Source organism: Xenia sp. Carnegie-2017, unplaced genomic scaffold (genome assembly GCF_021976095.1).
Source record: "Xenia sp. Carnegie-2017 unplaced genomic scaffold, XeniaSp_v1 HiC_scaffold_22, whole genome shotgun sequence".
Classification (NCBI taxonomy): Eukaryota; Metazoa; Cnidaria; class Anthozoa; order Malacalcyonacea; family Xeniidae; genus Xenia; species Xenia sp. Carnegie-2017.
The window spans coordinates 5,866,990-5,889,199 of NW_025813485.1; the positions used below are offsets into that span (position 1 = coordinate 5,866,990).

The 22,210-nt window shown below is 34.3% G+C and overlaps 2 protein-coding genes across 3 annotated transcripts; both read left to right on the forward strand.

Moving 5' to 3' along the window:
* The first annotated feature begins 109 nt into the window (after nucleotides 1-109).
* LOC124445673 (transmembrane protein 184C-like) lies at nucleotides 110-5,296 on the forward strand. The gene is made up of 9 exons (XM_046996423.1): nucleotides 110-507; nucleotides 1,907-1,943; nucleotides 2,610-2,815; nucleotides 3,051-3,125; nucleotides 3,349-3,442; nucleotides 4,080-4,192; nucleotides 4,267-4,297; nucleotides 4,459-4,527; nucleotides 4,705-5,296. Exons 1-9 carry the CDS (start codon nucleotides 254-256, stop codon nucleotides 5,071-5,073), a joined length of 1,248 nt encoding a protein of 415 aa, XP_046852379.1. The 5' UTR covers nucleotides 110-253; the 3' UTR covers nucleotides 5,074-5,296.
* Nucleotides 5,297-9,511: 4,215 nt separating this feature from the next.
* LOC124447067 lies at nucleotides 9,512-21,743 on the forward strand. Of its 2 annotated transcripts, XM_046997969.1 has the most exons (10): nucleotides 9,512-9,766; nucleotides 10,613-10,841; nucleotides 11,207-11,465; nucleotides 15,703-16,223; nucleotides 16,587-16,681; nucleotides 17,690-17,849; nucleotides 18,206-18,269; nucleotides 18,909-19,171; nucleotides 20,435-20,663; nucleotides 21,205-21,743. In XM_046997969.1, the coding sequence occupies exons 3-10, from the start codon at nucleotides 11,408-11,410 to the stop codon at nucleotides 21,381-21,383; spliced, it is 1,569 nt and encodes a 522-aa protein (XP_046853925.1). In that variant the 5' UTR covers nucleotides 9,512-9,766; nucleotides 10,613-10,841; nucleotides 11,207-11,407; the 3' UTR covers nucleotides 21,384-21,743. The 2 variants fall into 2 exon arrangements, with proteins under 2 accessions (XP_046853925.1, XP_046853926.1); XM_046997970.1 differs by lacking the exon at nucleotides 9,512-9,766 and having other exon boundaries at nucleotides 10,573-10,841.
* Nucleotides 21,744-22,210: the final 467 nt, after the last annotated feature.

The following is a 22,210-nucleotide window of genomic DNA, read 5'->3' on the forward strand; positions in this document are numbered from 1 at the left end:
AGGATATTTACTTCTTAAAAGAAATGCGTCTTCTAAAGGAGAGAACAAAATAATTTGGCTGACGAAATTTATTCGTAGAAGTCGGCATAATCATTAATGAAAATTCATCAATGGCAATCAATCCAAATCAAGAGATAAATGTCCGGTCGGCAACTAGTGCCCTGTATCAATTATGGCGGTCAAGTCATAAAAAATTTAAGCCATTTTAATCATTTTAGAAGTTTTTTTAACAAGTTTGAACGATCATGATGATATGGCGTTACCTTCTTGTTTCAATAGCTGGCGAGTTTGGCTAAAGCCTTTAGCAGTTATAGTCTATATTCTGCTATTGTGTATATCCGTGCCTTTATGTATATGGGAGCTACATAACAGAAGGGCAAGAACTCACACCCAAGCATGCTTCATTGGCGCTATATTTATGTTCTTCACTATAGGGTTTGCGATTGCTGGAATCATTCAACATCTGCTCAACTACACGAAGCCCCATCTTCAAAAATATATTCTTCGGTAAAGGATTTAGAATGATTTTTAGAATTTTTGTGTGAATGAATGATCAATTATCGTCATTTGCTTTTTGTGATTGATTTCCTAAAAGTTATTGACAACGGATTGCAGTTTGTTTATGAAAAGATCACTGATATACGTTGCAGTTTGAATCCTTTAATTTTCTACCGCTGGCAGCTCCAAAATCGTTTTAAAGCGGAACTGTGATTTCAAATTCTCTGTTTCCTTCTTCACGAGCCTGGAAGGTCTTCTACTTCACGTAGATTTCCATCTTTCAAACTTTTAAACGAATAGAGATTCAATTTGATTATCATTTGTAGCCCCTTTGTTTTTTTTTGTGTTGATAATTTTGCTAGCCTGATAGTGATGGCATTTTTCAAAACTAAAGAGTAATGTTGAGCTTTAGAAAATATGCAACCTGGGCAGGTTGCACAAAGCCTGGAAGCGTCATTCATTGGATAGTAATTTTCCAAACTTGTGAAAAAGGTGGTTATACTTTATATATGATTATGAAACTTGGTAATTATAGAAACAATATTGTATTTTATCAATTGTTTATTTGAAATCATAGATTTTTATTTTTCAAGAAATTTTTGAAGCATTCAAAAATATTGCTAACCAGTGGATAGCACTATCCAGGCTTCTTGCAACCAACCCCTGGCCTCTAGGCAGGGGTGCAAGTTGAGCTTGTCGTGGCTGAATAGGCTTATCTGCCCCATTTCCTGAAGAATCAAAAATTCCTTTTGAGGGACTCCAAATTTAAAATACTTCACTAACTCCTTAGATGGGGCTATGCGTTCAGTGTTGGACATTATATTCCTCCAAAACTTCAGGTCTGTCCGTTCCACTGTCTTTGGGCACTAAGCTATGGCTCTGTAAGTGCTTACCCAACATGAGTGAGCTAAATTAAATGAAGATATGATCTTCGCACGTTTGCTGGACAATTTAAGCAATTGTCTCATGAACCTGAAAAATTCAGGTGAGTCAACGGGATTGTCACCTGAATTTTTCAGGTTCATGAGACAATTGCTTAAATTATCCAGCAAAAGCGAAGATCATATCTTCATTTAATTCCAAACACCGCACTGCATATAATATTCTTTCATGAGTGAGCTATTAGAAACTATTGGTAAGCACTGATGACTTCATCTTTGAATTTATATGTCATGAATGCCCAGTTGCAAACTTTTATATTTAATTTAATTGCAAGCTCACCCAGTCAAATTTATTTATTTAATTTGATTGTAATTTATTTAATTTGATTGCAATTTATTTATTTTAATCTGATGTGATTTATTTGATTGCAAGCTCACCCAGTCAAATGTAATCAGATTTGTTAGATTTAATTTAACAGACAAGAAAGTATTCATTAAGTTTATTTTGCCATTTTTCAATTCTCTAGAATACTATGGATGGTGCCTATTTATTCTGTTACTAGTGTAAGTATAGCACATTTTAAAGTAAATTTTTCATGCAAATGTTTTGTATTCATTTTTGTGTACTAATTTTTGCGTGATGTATGTGCTGGAAAAACTTTTGCTATATACATGTTCATGAATTCACAACTTTAGACTTTAGTGACTTATTTTTCAAAGTACTTTTTTTGTTATTTTATTGATGTGATATTCCTTCATACTTTTTCCAACATTTGTTTAAACTATTAAATCTTGTCATTATGCTCACTCATCACATGAGAAAAGATGCATAAATTTTTTGTCGCCAATTTTTTGTTTGAAATACAACAGTGAATTTCGTTTAAGACTCCAGTCCAAAATGAATGAAATATTGATGAATGACTTTCATCATCCCGAATGCTCTCATAAATTTTTAAAAGTATTTGTAAATAGTAGATTTTGGGCTTGAGTGCTTTTCCTGTGACATTAGTTGGTACATTAATTGTCACTGACATCCATGATAAAATGAACAAACCTTATCATTGTTACCCTTTCAAGCATTGTTCGATTTTGTATTTGTGTACTACATTTTTCAAATGTGCAGTTTTTACGCTTATGTATGAACTTCCTCATACTCTCAAGTGTCAGCTGCTGCACTCTGAATGCAACTAATATAAAAGAGAATTATACTCCTCATTTTGACTGTTTTAGTGGTTAGCTCTTCGATTTCCTGAAGCTGCAATTTACTTGGACAGTGTACGTGAATGTTATGAAGCATTCGTGATATTGTCCTTTCTCGCTTACCTGCTCAGCTACCTACACGCGGAACATGAAGATTTTGAACGCGTTATGGAATCAAAACCCCAAGTTCATCATTTGTTCCCAATTTGCTGTTTACCTGATTGGAAGATGGGAAGGTGTGTGTTTTTAATGATGGAAGGTTCATTCCTATTTTGATTTAGTTTTAAGTTGTCTCCAGAACTGATATAACGTTCTTTATTAGACACTGAACAGTCTGTTTAGCAGTTAAATGCGTTAGGTAGCCAAGACTAATCCAATTGCTGCGAAAACTTTTTATGTAGCATAAAATTTATGGATAGTGATCGACATATCCGCCGAAATTCTTATATGATCTCATTTTTATCCTCTTAGAGAGTTCATCGAGAATTGCAAACATGGAGTAATGTCTTACACTGTTGTTAGAATTGCTACGACATTTGTCGCTTTGTAAGTATGGACTTATTTCCTCCTCGTTCCTTTTCTGATGATATGTTCTACAAACTGCCGATAGAAAATTAGCTAGTACTTAACATTGGAACTTTTAAATTGTTGGAACTTTTTTGAGTTGGTGTAATGGTTTGATACTTTCTCATGGCAGAACGCAACGTATTATCTAGAAATACACCGTTCTTACAATTTGCTTAATATTTATACATATTTACTTCAATAGCGTTACGGAACTCTCTGGTCACTATAACGAAGGAGATTTCGATTTCAAATCCGCTTGGTCTTACGTTGTTATCATTACAAACTTCTCGCAAATGGTGAGAGACGTAAATTTTAATAGTATTCTTATTCTCATCACGTTGACCAAGAGACATCAATTTTTTTTGGGGAGGGATCGGCACTTTATGAGCTATCAAATCTAGTTTATATGTGTGCAGAATAAGAATAGAGATGGTGAAAAACACTTCTTGCAAAATGGTGTCATAACGTAGCATAAATAAACTTAGCAATAGTTAGTTTATAACACATTGGGGTATTTTGTTTTTTGAGTCAGTCTTTAAATACACGATTAAAAATGAAATGAGACGAAAAAAACAACAATGGTCCAAGAATTCGAACACGTGCGTTAGTGCACTTGGCTGGATGACAATGTAGGAATGCATGAAGTATAAGTAAAATCATTTAGGGTTGCTGGATGGCCTGTCCCTAGTGTGATTGTTAGTTTGTTTCTGCGTGAACTGTCCTGCGATATCTTGTTTTCAACTCTGTGCAATATCAGAACATCACTAAAATCTAAACACGCACTTTTCCTCAAGTCACCTTCTTATCAGCTCACCACCCCCCTCCTTAAATTTTTTAGCACCACTCCAGAAAAATATGAAAATCCATATTTTGAAATATGAACTTTAGTCCCATTTGTTATTGACCAATTGCAATGTTTTGTTCATTATTTAGTGGGCTCTTTACTGCTTGGTGATATTTTATAAAGCTACGCGTAAAGAACTTCAGCCCATCAAACCATTTGGAAAATTTCTGTGTATTAAAATGGTCGTGTTCGCCACATTTTGGTGAGAAGAGGTCAAATAACCAATTACGTATCGTCTTATCGATTGTTGAAGATCTTTTTTTCTTTCTTACAAAGGCAGGCGGCTCTGATCGGAATCCTCGTAAAGGTAACGATGGGTGATTATAAACAACTCTCGATTTAAATAAATCATTCCGTTTTATCCTATGTATTTAAAATTATTGCCTCATATACCTATCTCATTTGTGGAATTGTGGATGTTGAGAAACGAGCGAAGTGTTTCATCAATTTTTGTTTTCATTCGTGAAGGCAGAAGTCATTTCCAGTGTGAAAACCTGGGAGTTTCATGACGTTGAAGATGTCTCTACTGGAATACAGGTATTTTTGAAAACACGGTTGTCCTTTCAATCTGGGGCGGGTTGCACGAAGCCTGGATAGCGTTATCCATTGGATCGTAATTTTTTAAAACTTTTGAAAAAGATGGTTATATATACGGTAATGAAACTTTGTAACGCAGTACTCAATGTATGTCAGCGAGCTCATTCATTTCTTTAGAACTTTTGCGTCTGTGTTGAGATGTTCATTGCTGCCGTAGCACATTATTACGTGTTTTCACACACACCTTTCGTTGATCCTGATGCTCCCTCGTATCCCTGTTGGGCTTCTTTCCGGTCCATGATAGATATGTCTGATGTCCGTGAAGACATGACGGAGCACGTGCTTGTAGTTGGACGCAGTGTCAAGGACACGGTGTTGAGAACAATTCCCCGTAAGGCAAATGAAAGTGAAAGAAGACGTTTACTTGACGATAATAATACCGGTAATACCATTCCAGTTATTAATGATATGCACGCAGTAGACCGTACCACAACTACAGATTTCAGTTGTCAGACTGAAAACGGTCTCGAAGACGACAATAGGTAATTTTACATTCGAATGAAATTTCTTTCTGATGAAGTAGATGCTGGCTTCGTTTTCTTCGAAGCGGTTTCTCGTTATGGCGATTTGGCAATGGTGTTCTCATCGAGCCTATTTTACATAACCATAAAAACCTGGTCTTATGGAGGACATATTTAACCGTGTTACCGCATATTTATTGAAGGCTTTCAACTTCTTTTAAACTGTATCAAAGCAATGTTCAAAAACATCTCGTTTCATTTTGTTTGTTTTTTTTAGTTACATAGCCAATGCTCTTGTTGATATTTTGATACTTTTAATTTGTTAGCGAGGTTTTTGTAGGAAGTGTTGATACATTCTGTGTTCAGATACAGCCAATGTTTTAGCACGTGAACTAGAGTTAACAGGATTTTCGAAGCAAAAATGTCATTTTTTGTGTCATGAAAAATCCATCTCAGCAGTTGACATTCGTTAACTGTCGGAAGCTCTGACCGATACTGATATATTATGATATGTTCTATTTAACCTCGAGGTGGGGGGAGTTATTTTTCATTACCTTTCAAGGGGGGGAGGGGTATTAAAAGGGGAGCTAAAAATAGTTTTCACCTAAAATTGCGAGCGCGTACTAATTCACACAACTCACATGTTTCAACATTAATTTCTATTTATTGGAAGACATAAGTGCTCTCCCCCCCTGCTCCATATTTTCATCTACTTATTTTAAATAAGCGTTCAAAGCAAAATGCTTTGGGCGTAGAGTATAACAAAAACGAAGAAAAACATTAAGAAAGTCTGCTCGCTAAGAGAAAGAGAATACTAAAGAACTGAACTTAACTCTGAACTGACCGTTGAAAACCATTAAACTCATAATTTGAATAACGTCATCAGCGCGATGACGTTGCAAAAACAGTTTGGTTTTGGTTTGGTCTATATGAAAAACATTGAAATGGTTGAAAATAAATGCCTTTCCTTGTATTAATGTTTGTGTGATATTAAAAACAATCGCACAAACTATTTTTTAAAACATGGGCCAAACGGGAAAACGCGTTGTAGATTTTCTTTTTCTTTTTTTTACTGCTGCTGCAACCTTACGTGTTTGTAATTCTGCAACTTCGTTTGGTCATTTGTGTAACGAGGAAATTAAGGTGATACAAGTAAACTACAAGAATTATCTGGACATTTATCTTGGCGATGGATTAAGAGGAGGTTTGGTGAAAAATGGCCGTTTTGTGCGCATGTTGAAATTGGCCGTCCCAAAGTGTTGCCCAAATGCATCATTGACAATAGATCCTATCGGGGAAGTAGAAGAGGAAATTGAAGAATTGGTTTTCGCTACTTTGAAAGCATCAAACACTAGACCACGCGATGGTGTTCATAGGTTTTATTTTCCAGAGTTCGCGCCTAAAAGAATTTTAGCACTTTATGATACGAAAATCCCATTTATTGTTCTTTCTCGTTCTCCTGGACCAGCATTAATCATGCCGAGGGCAGGCGTAAAAAATTCGGTCTTTGTGGGCGAAATTATCTTTAAATCGTGTGTTATAATGACCTTCCTTTTTTTCTGCGCTTGGATTGTTGGCATTATTGTGTGGTTTGCAGTAAGACTTCGCTTGTATGGGTTAATAATAAAGATAGCTTGTATAAAATTGCCCCAGAAAATTTGGAATGGGATTTTTAGGAATTTTTTTCTTCTTAAAACGTAGAGAATATTCAAAAACATGTTCAAAAGCTAACACATTGTATTGCCCATCGCTCCCTAAACTTCATCATTATACATGAATACAATACTGGCTTTTTAGAGCCAATTCTTAGTACAGTTTCCAGTAATTTGTTTTAAAACTTTAAAATTTACCTACATTAAAATGTTCTTTTCAGCAGATAGCTACTCATTTCAATTTTCCAATGCACATTGTGAAAAAAAGATTTTATGTCAGTTTAGTCTTGCTGGGGCCGGTTGCACGAAGACTGGATAGCGTTATCCATTGTACAGCAAAAATCTTCAAACTTGTAAAACTTTTTTATAAGTTTGAAGATTTTTGCTATCCATTGGATAACGCTATCCAGGCTTCGTGCTACCAGCCTCTGGTTTTAATTGCCCCTAACTTTGTTATTTTGCTTGGTTTGATTAAGAGCAATTTCCTTGATTTTTCCAGAAGAGTCGACTAGGAAGGCAAAACTTATGTTTAATAAAAAACGCCAATGTTTCACTTAATAACAAATTTAACCAGAGTTTCCCGATTAGTGTGACAATCATATCAAAGAAATTACGGCGGAAGCTTTCTTTCAGGACCATCTTGTCAATGCAAAAAATTTTCCGAGTCCATTTTACGTTGGGATGGTGGATGGAATTTGGTGGAGTGTTGTGACAATGACAACTGTTGGGTAGGTTGTTTGAAGTTTTCCATTTAGTAGCTTTTTTCTTTGGTGTCTACAATGTTACTTTACAAATGTTATCCAATAATTTTTTTTATCCCTTTCACGAAAAAGAATGATAATGTATATAATCTCTCTGTAAGATAGTTATTAGTGAAATTTCATAATCTTTATAGTCACCTACGTAACTGACTTTTTAGATGACAGGTAATAACCCATTCTAATTTCATCCACACGCATGTATCCGTTTCGCTGTTTAGTGGACCTAAAAACCTCCCATCAACTTGTAAAAATAAATACGAATACGTAGATGTGGGTAGCTTTGCCATGAAGAAAATAGAAATAAGGGCAGGGGAAGATTGATGATTGGAGAGTCTGTGTTCATATTGTATTTTTTTTTCTGGTCTACATTAGCTATTCTACAATGTTTACATGTAGATATGGAGACAAGACAACCAAGGGACCTGTTGGAAAATTTATTGCTGTTGTGTGGATAATGATCTCAACAATTTTCTTGTCGCTGTTTTCTGCTAATGCGTCTTCAATGATGGCAATCAGTCAGGCAGAAGAGGATCACAGTAATACTCTTGGAAAGAAGGTAGTAAAAGCTTAATCAACCAAAAGATGAGAAGGCTTGTGTGCATGGTGCATAGTTGTGTGCTTGGTAAGTGCTGACAACTTTTGCTTATGAAATGTTGATATTGTGTATACAATATCAAAGAATTCAAAGAAAATTCAAAGAATTCCTTCTGTGTTGTCTATGATACTTCTCCCTGATTATTTTAGTGCTCATGTTAGGTTTGTCACGAATAATACGGTCTTATCTTTGATTGTCCACGTAAATAATGGTGACATAATGGTCTGAATATTCTGTATATTACATAGAATTTTAATTGCCGGTTATCCAATAGATTGGAAAACGCAGAAAAGGAGTGGAACTAGTGGTCAAGTAAATCCATTTCTCCATTAAAAAAAGCATGTTACATCTGTTAAAATGGAGTTCATTAGTCTAAAATTTATCTCGAAGCCATTGCTCTTATAAATAAAAATAGTTAGAAATTTTGACCTGTTTTATTAAACGAAATATATAATACGTTAAATACAACAAAATATATTTCTGTTCTGACATTCTTTTTTAGCGCAGATTGGCATAAATTTCAGCATAAGATCACCGGTTAATGCATCCAGTGTTTAGTCTCTCACATGACAGTATGAATGTCAAACATGCAAATTTTTCTTAAAAAAGTCTTTCTTTGTTTCAGATTGCTTGTTTCAACAGCAAGCATTTTTTCGAGGATCAATTGAATCTTGGTGCTCAAATGATTGGTAGGTATGTCAGTTTACAGCATTAGACGCTATTAATTCCTCTAGAATGAACGTATTTCGTGATAGACAGACTCTACAAACATTGGATATGGTAAATGTTTTGAAAAAAACATATTTTTTACAAGGTCACAAGTTATACGTCGAAATGTGTGTCAGACAGCCACCTCTTTCTTTTAAAGTACAAGCGAAGTAAATACATGGCATATGCCCTATATGCATTTCTCAAAACATAGTTGATAATATTTAGGTAGTAAAAGATATCTCCTGTGTTTGCACAAGCTTATGCAAACTTGGGAGATCTTTGGAGAAGTTGAGAGCAGGTCAGTGCAAGCCCTAGTCGAGGTTACACCTGCTCGAGAGTTCTCGCAAAAGGTTTGCATAAGCCAGTGCAAACACGATCTTTTATTTCTGGTACATCTTTCATTTCTTTTATAGCAATAATGCGAATCAGACAATTTTAAAACGAACTTTTATATTTTCCTTTGAAAGGTATTCGTGATTGATTTGTAAATTCCCTTTTCTGGATTGATTTATTTAAGTGGTTGAGCTCAGATCAGTTTGCACAGGCTAATGCAAACACATATTTAGACCAATCAGTGCATATGTTTTATTGTTTTTGTTTTATAAACATTGATAAAAATATATATCACTGTTATGACTTGTCATGGCATTCTTTGCAAAAGTCTGCTGCCTATTAACATTTATCTCAATTGTTTAGCATTTCAAAAAAGTTAAAATTGTCAGTTTTCCCTTCCTAGATTATTCCAATGGATTAAGTATGTCCTTAAGTGCTCAAAATGGTGAAACGGATCGAATAATATTTCCCAATTACCTGGATTTTATTTATCTTTTGTCGTTACCGCAAAACAAAGAAATGAACGTAGACTTTCAACTCTCAAATACGTTTGATTATCCTTTTCAAATTGGCATGGCGTATGCCGTTAACCCTGAAAATATTACAAAAACAGAAAAGGATTTCCTGTCTTGTCTACGATCCATTCTTTCAGCTCTTGACTTGCAGGTAATTTAGTAATGTTAAATGACATGCATACAATTAATGCACTTTATCATATTTTTCACATAATAACTTGACCTCTTTATCTAAACATATATGAATATAAGGTAAACTCATGTTGTTTTCAAGTTACGGAAACCATAATAGATAATTGAGGGGGCTCATATTTAAACATGTATATCATGGATTTCAAAGGAACTTAATTTGGCCCATCATGAATATATGAATATATATAAGCCCTCCCCTCCCCAATTATCTTTCGATTGCCCTAATAAATAACAAAAAGTCCAAATAATTTAGAATTACAAACTTTTCCGGCTATGACAAACATGGCTTATATCTCTTTGAGCGAATAACACAAGGAGTTTGATTTAACGTTTTCATATTTAGTACAGATTGCTGAATATTTTACCATGCGTATAGCTGGTTCATTTTGCTGAATGAATTTCTTGGCAGAATGAAAATGAACATGGTTTTTTCGTTTGAATCTTTAGATGAGTAGTTGAAATTATCATTGTGGATTAACATTACATACTGAATTAGTCATATAGTACATATTTTTTGGTAAACACAATGTAAAGGTCAACGACTTTTTAATCAAAGGTTGCAAAACCAACGGTCAGTGATCCACAAGACGAAGCAAACACTAAAAACAAAAATAAAGTGTTACAACATTGTGCAACCTACCTTTCAATCCCTTGGCTAACTGCCATGAAGAGATTTGACTGTAAAGAATTTTATTTAAATTACTCTTGTCTATATGCAATTAATTTCATAACTTTATGTATCATATTAAGAGGCTGGGGTTTATACTTTACTCAAAGTGATGCTCTTGTTTCTTTCGTTTTCAAGTTTCGCCGTCAAATGATTATTAACAGAGTCGTCGATGAATCGGACAATCGAAAAAAGAAAGCACCTTTGGACATCGATAATTTAATGAGCTTAAGCTATTGGTGTTTATTGATTGTCGCTTGTCTCGTGGTTATTGGACTAGCGTATGACTACTGGAACTACAGACATGGATATCTCTTTTCTGAGGATCACATTGCTAATGGTAATGGTGATCAATGTGCAAATGAAGGTTGGTTTTAACTGTTTTTAACATTACCGAGAGAATTGTCTGTTTTCTTATAAAAGTCAAGTGTCTGCAAATGACGATTTTGTTTTGGTTCACTGAAAGATTGGATTTGTTACATTCAAATTGTTTACCAAATTGCTATCTAACTGCTAATATCCAATCTTGAACGCCCGTGACAAACGTATGGCTGAATTCTTATTAATAATTAGCAAATGACTTTCGGAAATTAGAGATTGAATTCACTTTTTGAGAAACGCTTCGCATGCATAGACATCCATTAGAGTTCCAGTCATAATATAGAAATGAGAGATTAACAGAAAAGCATAGACTTTATCACTGTTTATGCCTTTTTCAGTATTATGTTGAAGGTTTAAACCGCGAAATATATGAGAAACATCTAAATGGTACAAACCAAGAAAATAACTACCTTTATTTTTCCTAGTCAACACAGAGTATGGTGCAGGAGACTGGTGACTATTGATTATAACATGCCTGTGAACGATGAGATTGTTTCCTAAGATTCCAACTAACTTCCACATGAGTAGTTAGTGTAGATTGTATGGCGTTCGATGTCGACGTATTTGATAGCTATTTCATTGCTCTCGTTTTCTTTGGATTTAATAACAGGTAATTCCTTCATTTGAAAATTTGGTCTAGTTCAGATACTTTTTGCCAAAAATATTGCAGCAGATATTTGACAAAGAATGTAGGTGCAGTAGCTATTTTATTTCTATGATAAGGTAGTAAACCTGGGGAAAATCTATGTTTTTAGTATATCTATGTATTTATACTAATCCTGCCTCTAATCTTAACCCTAACGCTGACCTTAACACTAAATCTAGAGCGAAACCAAGCTAAAGGTAGAATCATATAACGTCTATGTAAAGAGCACATGAAGGAATTTGCTCGATTCTCAACTCAATTCCAACTCATATTCTAGACTTGGCAAATAGGTATCCTCTGTTGTGTATCAATTTTGATCGATTGAACATATTTATTGCCATTAATGAAACTGGCCATTTTGATGTGAAGCCTTTAGAGAGAACATTGTACTAAAATACATGGAACGCTACCTGAAGCAAATAATTGAAGCTAAACCTTACACCCAGACACGCGTATTTAGTGTCTCGAGATTCTCTCGCGGAGTGAAAATTGATTGAATGCACACGGCATAATTTTTAGAATTGAAATCAAATAACCATGAGCTTTTTCACAGGCATGGAAGCAGATGGACTGAGAAACCAACGAAGCTTTTTAAAAACAAATAAAAAATATCTAGTTTAATGCACCCACAGAGAGAAGTATGGTTGTCATTTTTCCCGCTATTTTTTACTGAATTTTCATTTATTTGCTTGATTGACAATCGTTAACATAAGTTTTTTATTTCTTTTATTGAATCAACGGTGTTTTTTATTTCTACACGTTGACAACATACGAACTATTACAATAATTTTCTTTAGGATATCGTCCACACATTGCATGCATAGCTGTTGTGATATTGTTTCAAACATTGTATGTATAACAAATGTATATAGAGGTTTGCTCACTTATATCTAGGAAATGAATAATCAAAGGCTCTCTGTGAATGAGGCTGAAGGTGCGTTTACCAGTTACCACTGACGTTTTTACAAATTTTTAATATTACTAGAGATGCCGTTGATGACGAATTTTGGGGATGTGGAGTTGGGAGGCAAATTTAGGTCCCAGATGTGTCGCTCAGTAAACACGACGTAAACAAATATACATTTGCCGTCTGCTTTAGAGTTTCGGACTCTTTTTAACATACTGTTGTAAGTGTTAATGTTCTTTTCTACGAAAATTGAAAAATTTCATCAGGTTAAAATGTTAGTAAATGCAACGAGTTACAACTATGATGATAAGTTGTTTGATGAAAGCTTGTGTTCTTACTTTCTTTTCTGTTTTTATAACCCACATATTCGCATGTTTTAAACATTTTTTCGGTGTGGATGACAAATATATGTTTTTTGAAGTCTCTTAGCAGTTGATTTTTACACGAAAGAGGCTTTTTTGTCAAGGAACACTTACGACTTATAATTGTGAAAGCTATTCAAAAATGTTTTTCAAAATATGAGTTGTTTAAATCATCCAAAATCACGATAAAAAGAAAAACATAGTTCAACAAATTGATTGTGATAATATTTACTGTTGTATTTGCGTATGATATAAACAAAAAAGTCAAGAAATCATAGTCGGCCATTGTAGCTTAACATCCGGGAATCTGTTCTGAACTATGGATTATATTACTATGAAGTTGTTTATGCTACATCCAGTCTGAAAACAGAGATCAATGAACCCACTATTTATCTACTACTTACAACCATATCAACAGAGTGATTTAGCAAACACGACGTTTTGCCTAAGACACCGTGAAAATGGCGTGGCATGCACCTTTTACTTCCGGTTCGATCTACGACGGCAGTCGTGTTGACGACGACGACATGAAAACATACAATTTAACGGCTAAAACAAACTTAATTTTTATACAAAAATAAGGAAATATCCTTGATATTTGCATGTTAAAAGATTATATAGGCCTACATGTATTCATTTGAAAAAAAAACTGCGAATAATTTGCTTCCTAAAGCTAAAAAAACAGAAATAAACAACGCGGGGCCTGCTCTAATTTCAGGGGTTTCCTCAGAGTCAAAACAATTTTAGTCACAAAGCCTCATGTCGATACTTTTGCTTTTATTTATAATGCTATTGAAAAGAATATACTGCAGTATATTTTTGATATCAAAGAATAAGTTTAAAATGATCGGAAAACACGATCCAGCAGGAAAATGTTTTGTGGCTACACGCATGTACGCTCTGCGTACCTTTTTTTAATTTTCAAAGGTACGTTCTGCGTGCCTTTTTTTTTAAAAGAAGATTTCCACGGACAGTTGAATTTTGAACACCAACTGCGCTTGGTCACATGTCTCCTCTGTCGGGGACTTCCTGGCGCATCCGCTGATTCTTTCTTCATTCTTGCTTTTATATAGTTATGGAAAATTTGTCGTGTAAGACAAATCACTGCGTGTAAATAATGCATCCAATGTACTCAGGCACGCGATTTCAAAGCCAAAAAGAAAACAAACATGTCGAAGAATAATTAAAACGCAAAATTAAAACTTGTCATTGTAGCTACCGAAACAAGCTTATTATTACTGCCTCAAAAATAAAGAAAAATAAAAAATAAGAATCTGCTAATAGGACATTGCAAATCGATGTCAATTCACCGTGTTTCTATTTTGGAAATAATCAATTGAAATAGAACTTGCTCGAGTTTCGATTTTTTATTCGACAAGATGAAAGAAGGCCGACTAGCCTCAGGCTTCTCACTGTCCATACTTCCCATATTTGATTTGAGCGAAAATGAGGGTTGTAAAGTTTGGAAAAAGAACAAATACGCAAAATATGCCGATAAATAACTGGATAACACAAATGGCTGCCTTCACGACTTTAAATATATCCGATATGAATGATATTGGATTGACTGCCAAACAAAACTGTCGGACCTTCTAAACAAACCGAAACAATCGGATCCGACAAATTGGATTTTTGAACAATGAACGGGCCTTAAATGCATTGAACTCATTAAACTTCATTGAACTAAAATACATCTGGAACGATAAGACAGAGGGGGTAAGTTGAAACCAGATTTTTTCCTTTTTTCAGGTCGCGCCAGTCCTTTTGTACAAAAAAATTTAAAAATAGCATCTTTATATTTATTAAATTTTGAAAGTAAACGTTGCGAAAGTATTTCAAATATCATCGAATTTGAAGAATAATAGTCAAAATGATCCATGCCGAAAAACATCGTCCAAAAATCATAGTATTGCTGAGAAATTTGAAAGTAAAGACAAAAATTACGAAAAGCCCGCATGATTTTTATTGTTTTTTCTAAGTTGTTGAAAGTTTCTGGCATATCCAAACGTTCAAATCACCCAAGTATTGTAGTTCCAAATTAAATAAACAAGCCTATAAGATTTTGTAAAAGTTGAGCAATTTCCCAAAGAGAAAAATGTGTTATTCATGCCATGAAAATACACATACTAAAAATATACACACAGCTCAGAGTCATAAAGATAAGTGAAAGATCCTCTCAAAAAGAGTTCTTAAAAAGCTGTTTTATTGATGTAGCTAAATGCATAAAAATCCAGAATATAAGCAAATATGCGAGAAAAAGAAAATGAAAACAATGCATATCACGGCGGGCCGATAAGTTTGGTAGAGTTGATACGAAAATAATAATGAAGTAAATATATAGCATTCCTTTTTTTTAACATTCAGTTTCTTCTTGTAGACTTGTCTTAGTTTGTCGATCGATCGTCCTCGATTCTTGTTGAATATGTTTCTCCTCAAAAATATCATGCTTTGAAATGAACTGATTCTGTTAGATGCAATTTCAAAGCACAAAATGTGTCAAAAAAACGACACTAAATAATTTTTTCCATGTTTTCTCTACTGCCATGAAGCTAAACAAACATTGGCCGCATCGGCCGCCGAAAAAAACACGCATTATTTCAGGGGGGAGTCAGTAAACTCAATGTCTTGTAATAGAGTTCACTTGGGGGAGTTTGACAAATTTTAGCTGCATGTTTTTGTTAAACCAATCATTTGACAAGACTATAGTAGTTATCGTTCCAGATGTATTTTAGTTCAATGTTAAACTTTTAAATAACGTCATCAGTGCGATGACGTGGCAAAAACTGTTTTGTTTTAGTCAGTCAAAAATGAATGCCTTTCCATGTATAAGTTTGCATGGTAATAAAAAATACTGCGCGAATGATTAGTTAAAACATGGGTAAAAAGGGAATACGCTTTGTAGATTTTATGCTGCTTTTTTTTTCCATCACAGCTACCATGTGTGTCTGTAATTGTGCAACTTCATTGGGCGAAACATGTAGCGATGAAGTTAAGGTGATAAGTATAAACTACAAGAACTATCTGGACATTTATCTCGGCGATGGATTAGTTGGCGGAGGTTTGATGCAAAATGGCCTTTTTGTGCGCATGTTAAAATTAGCTGTCCCAAAGTGTTGCCCGAATGCAACGTTGAAATTTAATAATATCGGGGAAGTAGAAGACGAAATTGAGGAATTGGTTTTGGCTAACTTGAAGGCATCAAGAGCTGGTGCACCACGCAATGGTGTTCATAAGTTTTACTTTCCCGAGTTTGCACCTAAAAGAATTTTAACACTTTACGATTACAAAATCCCATTTGTTGTTCTTCATCGTTCTCCTGGACCAGCGTTAATCATGTATAGACCAGGCGCAAAAGAAGCGGTATTTGTGGGCGAAATATTCCTGAAATCGTGGGCTATAATGATCTGCCTCCTTTCCTGGGCTTGGATTGTTGGCATTATTGTGTGGTTTGCAGTAAGACTTCACTAGTATTGGTTAATAATAGAGCTTGCATGTAAATTGCCCTGAAAATATGTAATTTTTAGAAAATCTTTTTCTCTTTATTCAGAACCGTGTTGAAAAGCTAAAACATTTTTGCCAACCGTTCTTCAAACTGTTCTTCAAACTTTATACATGCATACAATACTGCCTTTTTACAGCGAAAAGAAAATGCTTCCCTTAGGACAAATACTCGTCTAAGTCTTCAGTAGCCGTAAAACTGTGCATCGCCAGTTTTCATGTCATCAATGGCTTTATGTCAGATTTGCACAGCTACAATTTCTTTAATTTCCAGTCATTTGGATCTAAACTTTGAAAGTCTACCAATCTTTCTTTTAGGACCATCACGTCAATGCAAAAGATTTTCCGAGTCCATTTTACGTTGGGATGGTGGATGGAATTTGGTGGAGTGTTGTGACAATGACAACTGTAGGGTATGTTGTTTGAAGTGTTACATTTTACAGCTTTTTTGGGTGTCTATAGAAGTATTAATTTACAAATAATGTTACCTATAAGAAAGTTTTCTCACTTCCATCTTAGTAAATTAAAAAACAGTTTACGTGCACAAAAAGACTGAAAATGTACTTAATCTCTCCATAAGATGATAGTGGAAGTTCAAAATCTTTGTAATGACGTTCAAAATTAGAGTGTACAATTTGTATAGGTAACCGCATAGGTTCAAGTGCAATTAGGGAAAAACATGCATGAGGGAGTTTTTTAAAGACTATCATAATTGCACGAGTCCGAAGGAAGAAGGCAATTCGTTTGAAGCACAGTCATTAAAATTAATTCCAAATAGTTCCGTATTTTCCTTGTGATTCGGTGTTTTCCAGGACCTCAGACTCAGGACCATCTACGTCTGTTCCAATTACGATTATTAAAGTTACTTCGTTCGTATAAAAAACTCATGAAGACGTATTATCGTTCGAGTATTGACTCGTGTTCAGTGTTCATAATTAGAATACATACGATGTTAAACTATTTAAGTATGAAACTTTAATAAAATTCTCGAGGTATCACGTCCGATTAATTTCGTATGAGACTACGCAGTAAAATAAAGTTTTCACCAAAATTCTTGAACACATTCAGATATTAACTATAAATACACTGTTTACAAATAGAGACCATTAGACAAAAAATGTTTTCAAAACAACTGATATAAAATATCCGAGCTTGAAGAACAGATAAAAAATATTCCATCGGACATTGCCAGGTTCCAACAAATAAATATCACCAAAAACATTATGTGCATAATAATGCACATGGCAAATTTCCCTAAATTGTGGCTCCATAATTTTTGAGGAAATCATGTTAATTGCCAATTTCAATTTCCGTGTGGTGACAATTTTCCGTAAAAAATTTTCCGTTGTTTCTTTCATTTGAACATAGAATAGAAAATCTTCGAACAAAGTTTACTTATCTTCTACAATGCTTACATGTAGATACGGAGACAAGAATACCAAGGGACCTTTTACGAGGGTGATTGCTATTATGTGGATAATGATCTCAACTGTGTTAGTATCGTTGTTTACCGCTAATGCGTCTTCAATATTGGCCATCAGTCGAGCAGAACAGGATCACAGTAATACTCTTGGAAAAAAGGTTGCAAAAACTTAATCAACGAAAGGGAAGGGCTGCTTATGAAATGTTTGTATTTTGCATCTCAAAGAGTATAAACATCTGGATTTACAAATTTACTGCCTAAAACATGGAGAATGGTCGGGAATATTTCGTATTTTATAAAGATTTTTAATTATAAGTAGCCTAGTTTTACTAAACGAAAGATACAATGCATTAAATACAACAAAATATATTCTATTCTGACATCTTTTTGCACGCAGATTGAGTTAAATCTTAGCATAAGATACCGGATATTGCGTCCAGTGTTTGGTCTCTCACATGGCAGTGTAAATTGAAAAAATGTAAATTTTTCTTAAAAAAGTCTTTCATTGTTTTAGATTGGTTGTTTCAACAGCAAGCATTTTTTCGAGGATCAATTGAATCTTGGCGCTCAAATGATAGGTAAGGATGTCAGTTTATACAACCATAGACTGAAGCTAAAAATCCAATGTAGAACGATGTAATACGTGTGATATACAACTAATACAAGGTACAATAAATGTACACAGTTAAAGTTTAGTCAAACGAATATGTTACGATGATACAAGTTAAATGTCGAAGTTTGTATCAGAAATTTTTGCTCTTCCATTTAAATGTTTGTAAATGATGATCGTCCGGGTTAATAAAGTCCTGAGAAGGACTGTTTTTGTTGTTGTTGACTGACGTTTCGACAACCTTAGCGGTAGTCATCTTCAGAGACAAAAAAAAAATACATTTTTTAATACATACTTTATTAACCTGGACGATCATCATTTACAAACATATAACGATACTCCCGGGTTCAAACCATTTACTTTGTTTCTTCCATTTAAGGTGCAAGTGAGGTAAATACATGGCCTATGTCATATATTGCACTTCTCAAAACATATTTGATAAAAAAACATTGATAAAAATACATATCATTTTGTTCATTTATACAAAATATATAACAAGGTATGATTTTTTATTTTTGCTGGTAACCTGTAACTGGTCATTGCCTAACGTTTACCTCAATTGCATGTTTTTTTTCAAAAGTAAAAACTGTTGGTTTTTTATTCCTAGGTTTTTCTGACGGAATAAGTATGGGCGTAAGTTTTATGAATGGTGGGATAGATCGAACATTGTTTCCCAATTACCTGGATTATATTTATTATGTGCATTTGCCGCAATACGTAGCGATGCAAGACATATATCAACTGTCAAATACCTTCAAATATCCTTTTCAAATCGGCATGGCGTATGCTGTTGACCCCGAAAATATCACACAAACAGAAATGGATCTCCTGTCGTGTCTACGATCCTTCCTTCCAACTTTTGAATTGAAGGTAATATAGTAATATTGAAGACGTTGAGACGAATGACGCGCATACAATTTATCACAATTTTTATATTGTATAACGTGATCTCTCTAATTGTATATGGATATCGCGCAAACTCATTTTGTTTTCAAGTAACGAAAATCATTTCGTTCACTTCAACATCCCGCTGTCCATGTCATTGATTTTAGTAAATATAAAAAATAGGTACGCAAGGCCGACATGTGGTTAGCTTTGCATGAAAGCTGTTCAAATGATATATGTTTAGCGTACATAAGAATATACAACACGTTCATGAAAAACTTCGAGTAAACATCTTTACTTAATTCAATGTCATTCCTTTTGTAATAACGAAATTAGGTTAGTTATAGTCATAAGAATAATTTTTTGTCATGTGAGACCAAGTTCTTTGTACTCCCTGTTTAGTCAATATACTAATTGTTGTGCTCTCTAGTGATAACGTCGTGCAAGAGTGGGCTTGCCATAATAACAAAATGATAGCAAATGTCCTCAAGAAATCACTTGAATTTTAATAGAAAATTGATTGCGATTTTGAATGAAGCCATTTTTAGATACAAGCACTATATATCGAACAATTTGTCTATTGAGACTTTTGTAAAACAAAACTCATTCCTGTCAGGAGCACACATTAAGTGTATAATATTGCTATTGCCAATTATGTAGATGACAGATTTCGCGCTTCATCGCAACGCGTTTAGCATTTACTGAAAAGTGTACATTGTTTATGCTACAACCAGTACAGTCATAGAGATCATTGATATAGAAGTCGGTCAGTGGTCGGCCGTTAACCTTTTTTGCAGTATAACGTAGGTTATGGTTTTACATTCGGTAAATCTTTGCGGACACTTCATGTAGCCCCCAACAAACTTATTTATTTTAACGTAGAATTATTTTGGTAAAACGGGCACCCTGGACGTATTTTTTTATAAACGCCATGTAAAGTTAACGAATTTAATCTAAGGTAGCATAATTTATGGCAAATGGATCTTACTACTGACCCACAAACATTAAAAAATAGCATCAAAGTGCTACATCACTTTACAACCTAACATGGGATATTTTCATGGAACCTTTTGTTATCGGATTTTCGCTATGGCGTAAACTAAATTACAATCCTTGATTGTCCGCCTTAACGAGATTTGACCGTTCATTGAATTGCTCTCGTCTATCTAATTCCTTTTATGACTGTTACATGAAGGCTACCGTGCATACTTTACTCATGTTGATGCTGTTGTTTGTTTCGATTTCAAGTTTCGCCGCCAAATGGCAATCAGTGGACTCAAAGATGAATCGATCATTAAAAAAAAGGAAGCACCTTTGAACAGTGATAATTTAATAAGTTTAAGCTATTGGTGTTTATTGATTGTCGCTTGTCTCGTGGTTATTGGACTAGCGTATGACTACTGGAACTATAGACATGGACATCTCTTTCCTGAGCATCACATTGCTAATGGTAATGGTGATCAATGTGCAAATGAAGGTTAGTGTTAACTGTTTTATGACTCGTTACATTTCCGCGAATATTGTCTGTTTTCTTACAAAAATTGAGTGCCAGTCATTCTTAGTCAGTCATTCGTTGCCTGAGTCTGCAAATGACGATTTTTGTGCTGGTTTACAGAAACATTCTGCAATGTCCTTGATGCGTTCAAGTCGCTTAATTTATTACCAAATTGATTGTATTCAAGAAATAAAAGATGTTTACTGTATTCGCACAGGCTTATGCAAACCGAATCGACCTTTGAGGGAATTTGAAAGCATGTCAAATCAAACCTGTGACCAAACGTCGAGAAAAATTTTAACAAACGTTTCAAGTTTTCCTGTAATATTTATATTCGTGATCGATTTGCAAATTCTCTTTGATTGAATGAATGGATTGAGCTTAGACCGGTAATATCTAATCTTGAAGACCCATGACAAACGTTTTTGAATTTTTATTGATGATTGCAAATGATTTAATTCGTCTCTTGAGAAACGCTTTGCAAAAATACTTTCAGTCTTAATGCATGTGTAATTTTTTGAAGGTACAAATGGTGAAATAAAAGAAAAACATCCATACGGGGCAAACCAGGAGAGTAATCATGCTTATTTTTCTGAACCAACACAACATATGGAGCAAACGACTGGTGACTCTTTTGACCATTTTATGCCTGTAGACGATGACATTGTTCTCCAAAATTCCAACTACCTTCCACCTGAGTAGTTATTGTAGATTGGCAATCAATGTCAGCGTTTTTATTATTCGCTTTTTCATCGCCCTTATCGTCCATGGATTTTTTCATTTGATAATTGTTACACTTGATAACTATTTGGTCAAGTTTTGATCCTTTTTGCAACAGGTTTTTGACTTGGAAACGTCTTTTGTTTTTAACTTTTAGATCGACTCCTAATAATACACGTAATGTTTATGATTGTCTTGAAAAATCCTGAAATTTATCACTATTCTCTCAAATGGTTTAAAAGAGGCGATCGAATGTCAGTATTTTCCATGAAATATTTTGTCAAGTCAAGAGGAATAGGAATTTGTTATAAGAAGGGGGATGCAGTAGCCCCATTAAAATCACAAGTTTTGCACTTTTTACACTATGGGAAAAATGATTTTTTTCATTGACATTTAACTGCTTTAACCATGTAGCTAACTGAGAAGAAACACACGTTTCGGTATATTTTCATAATACTCACAATTATCACTCACGATTTTTATATCGAGTTAACTTCCCTGCATTTCGGTACACGTGAACGTTGAACTATATATTTTACTAAGAGAGCCAATGTCTTTTTTCCGTTCACGCAAATAATATTACTATTGCAAAACTTGTTTGAACTCCTTGGATCATTCCAACAGGACTATGCGTTGTGTTGAGTAATATGATACAGTATAGATACAATACAATATAGGAACTAATGATATGAAATGTGACAAATGGAATTTACCTATGGAGTTCCCTAAGACATGATTTGCATAAGTGTAACAATGAGTTGCCAAACAACTATCTGAAGGGAAATCCAAACAAAAAAGACTATTAATGT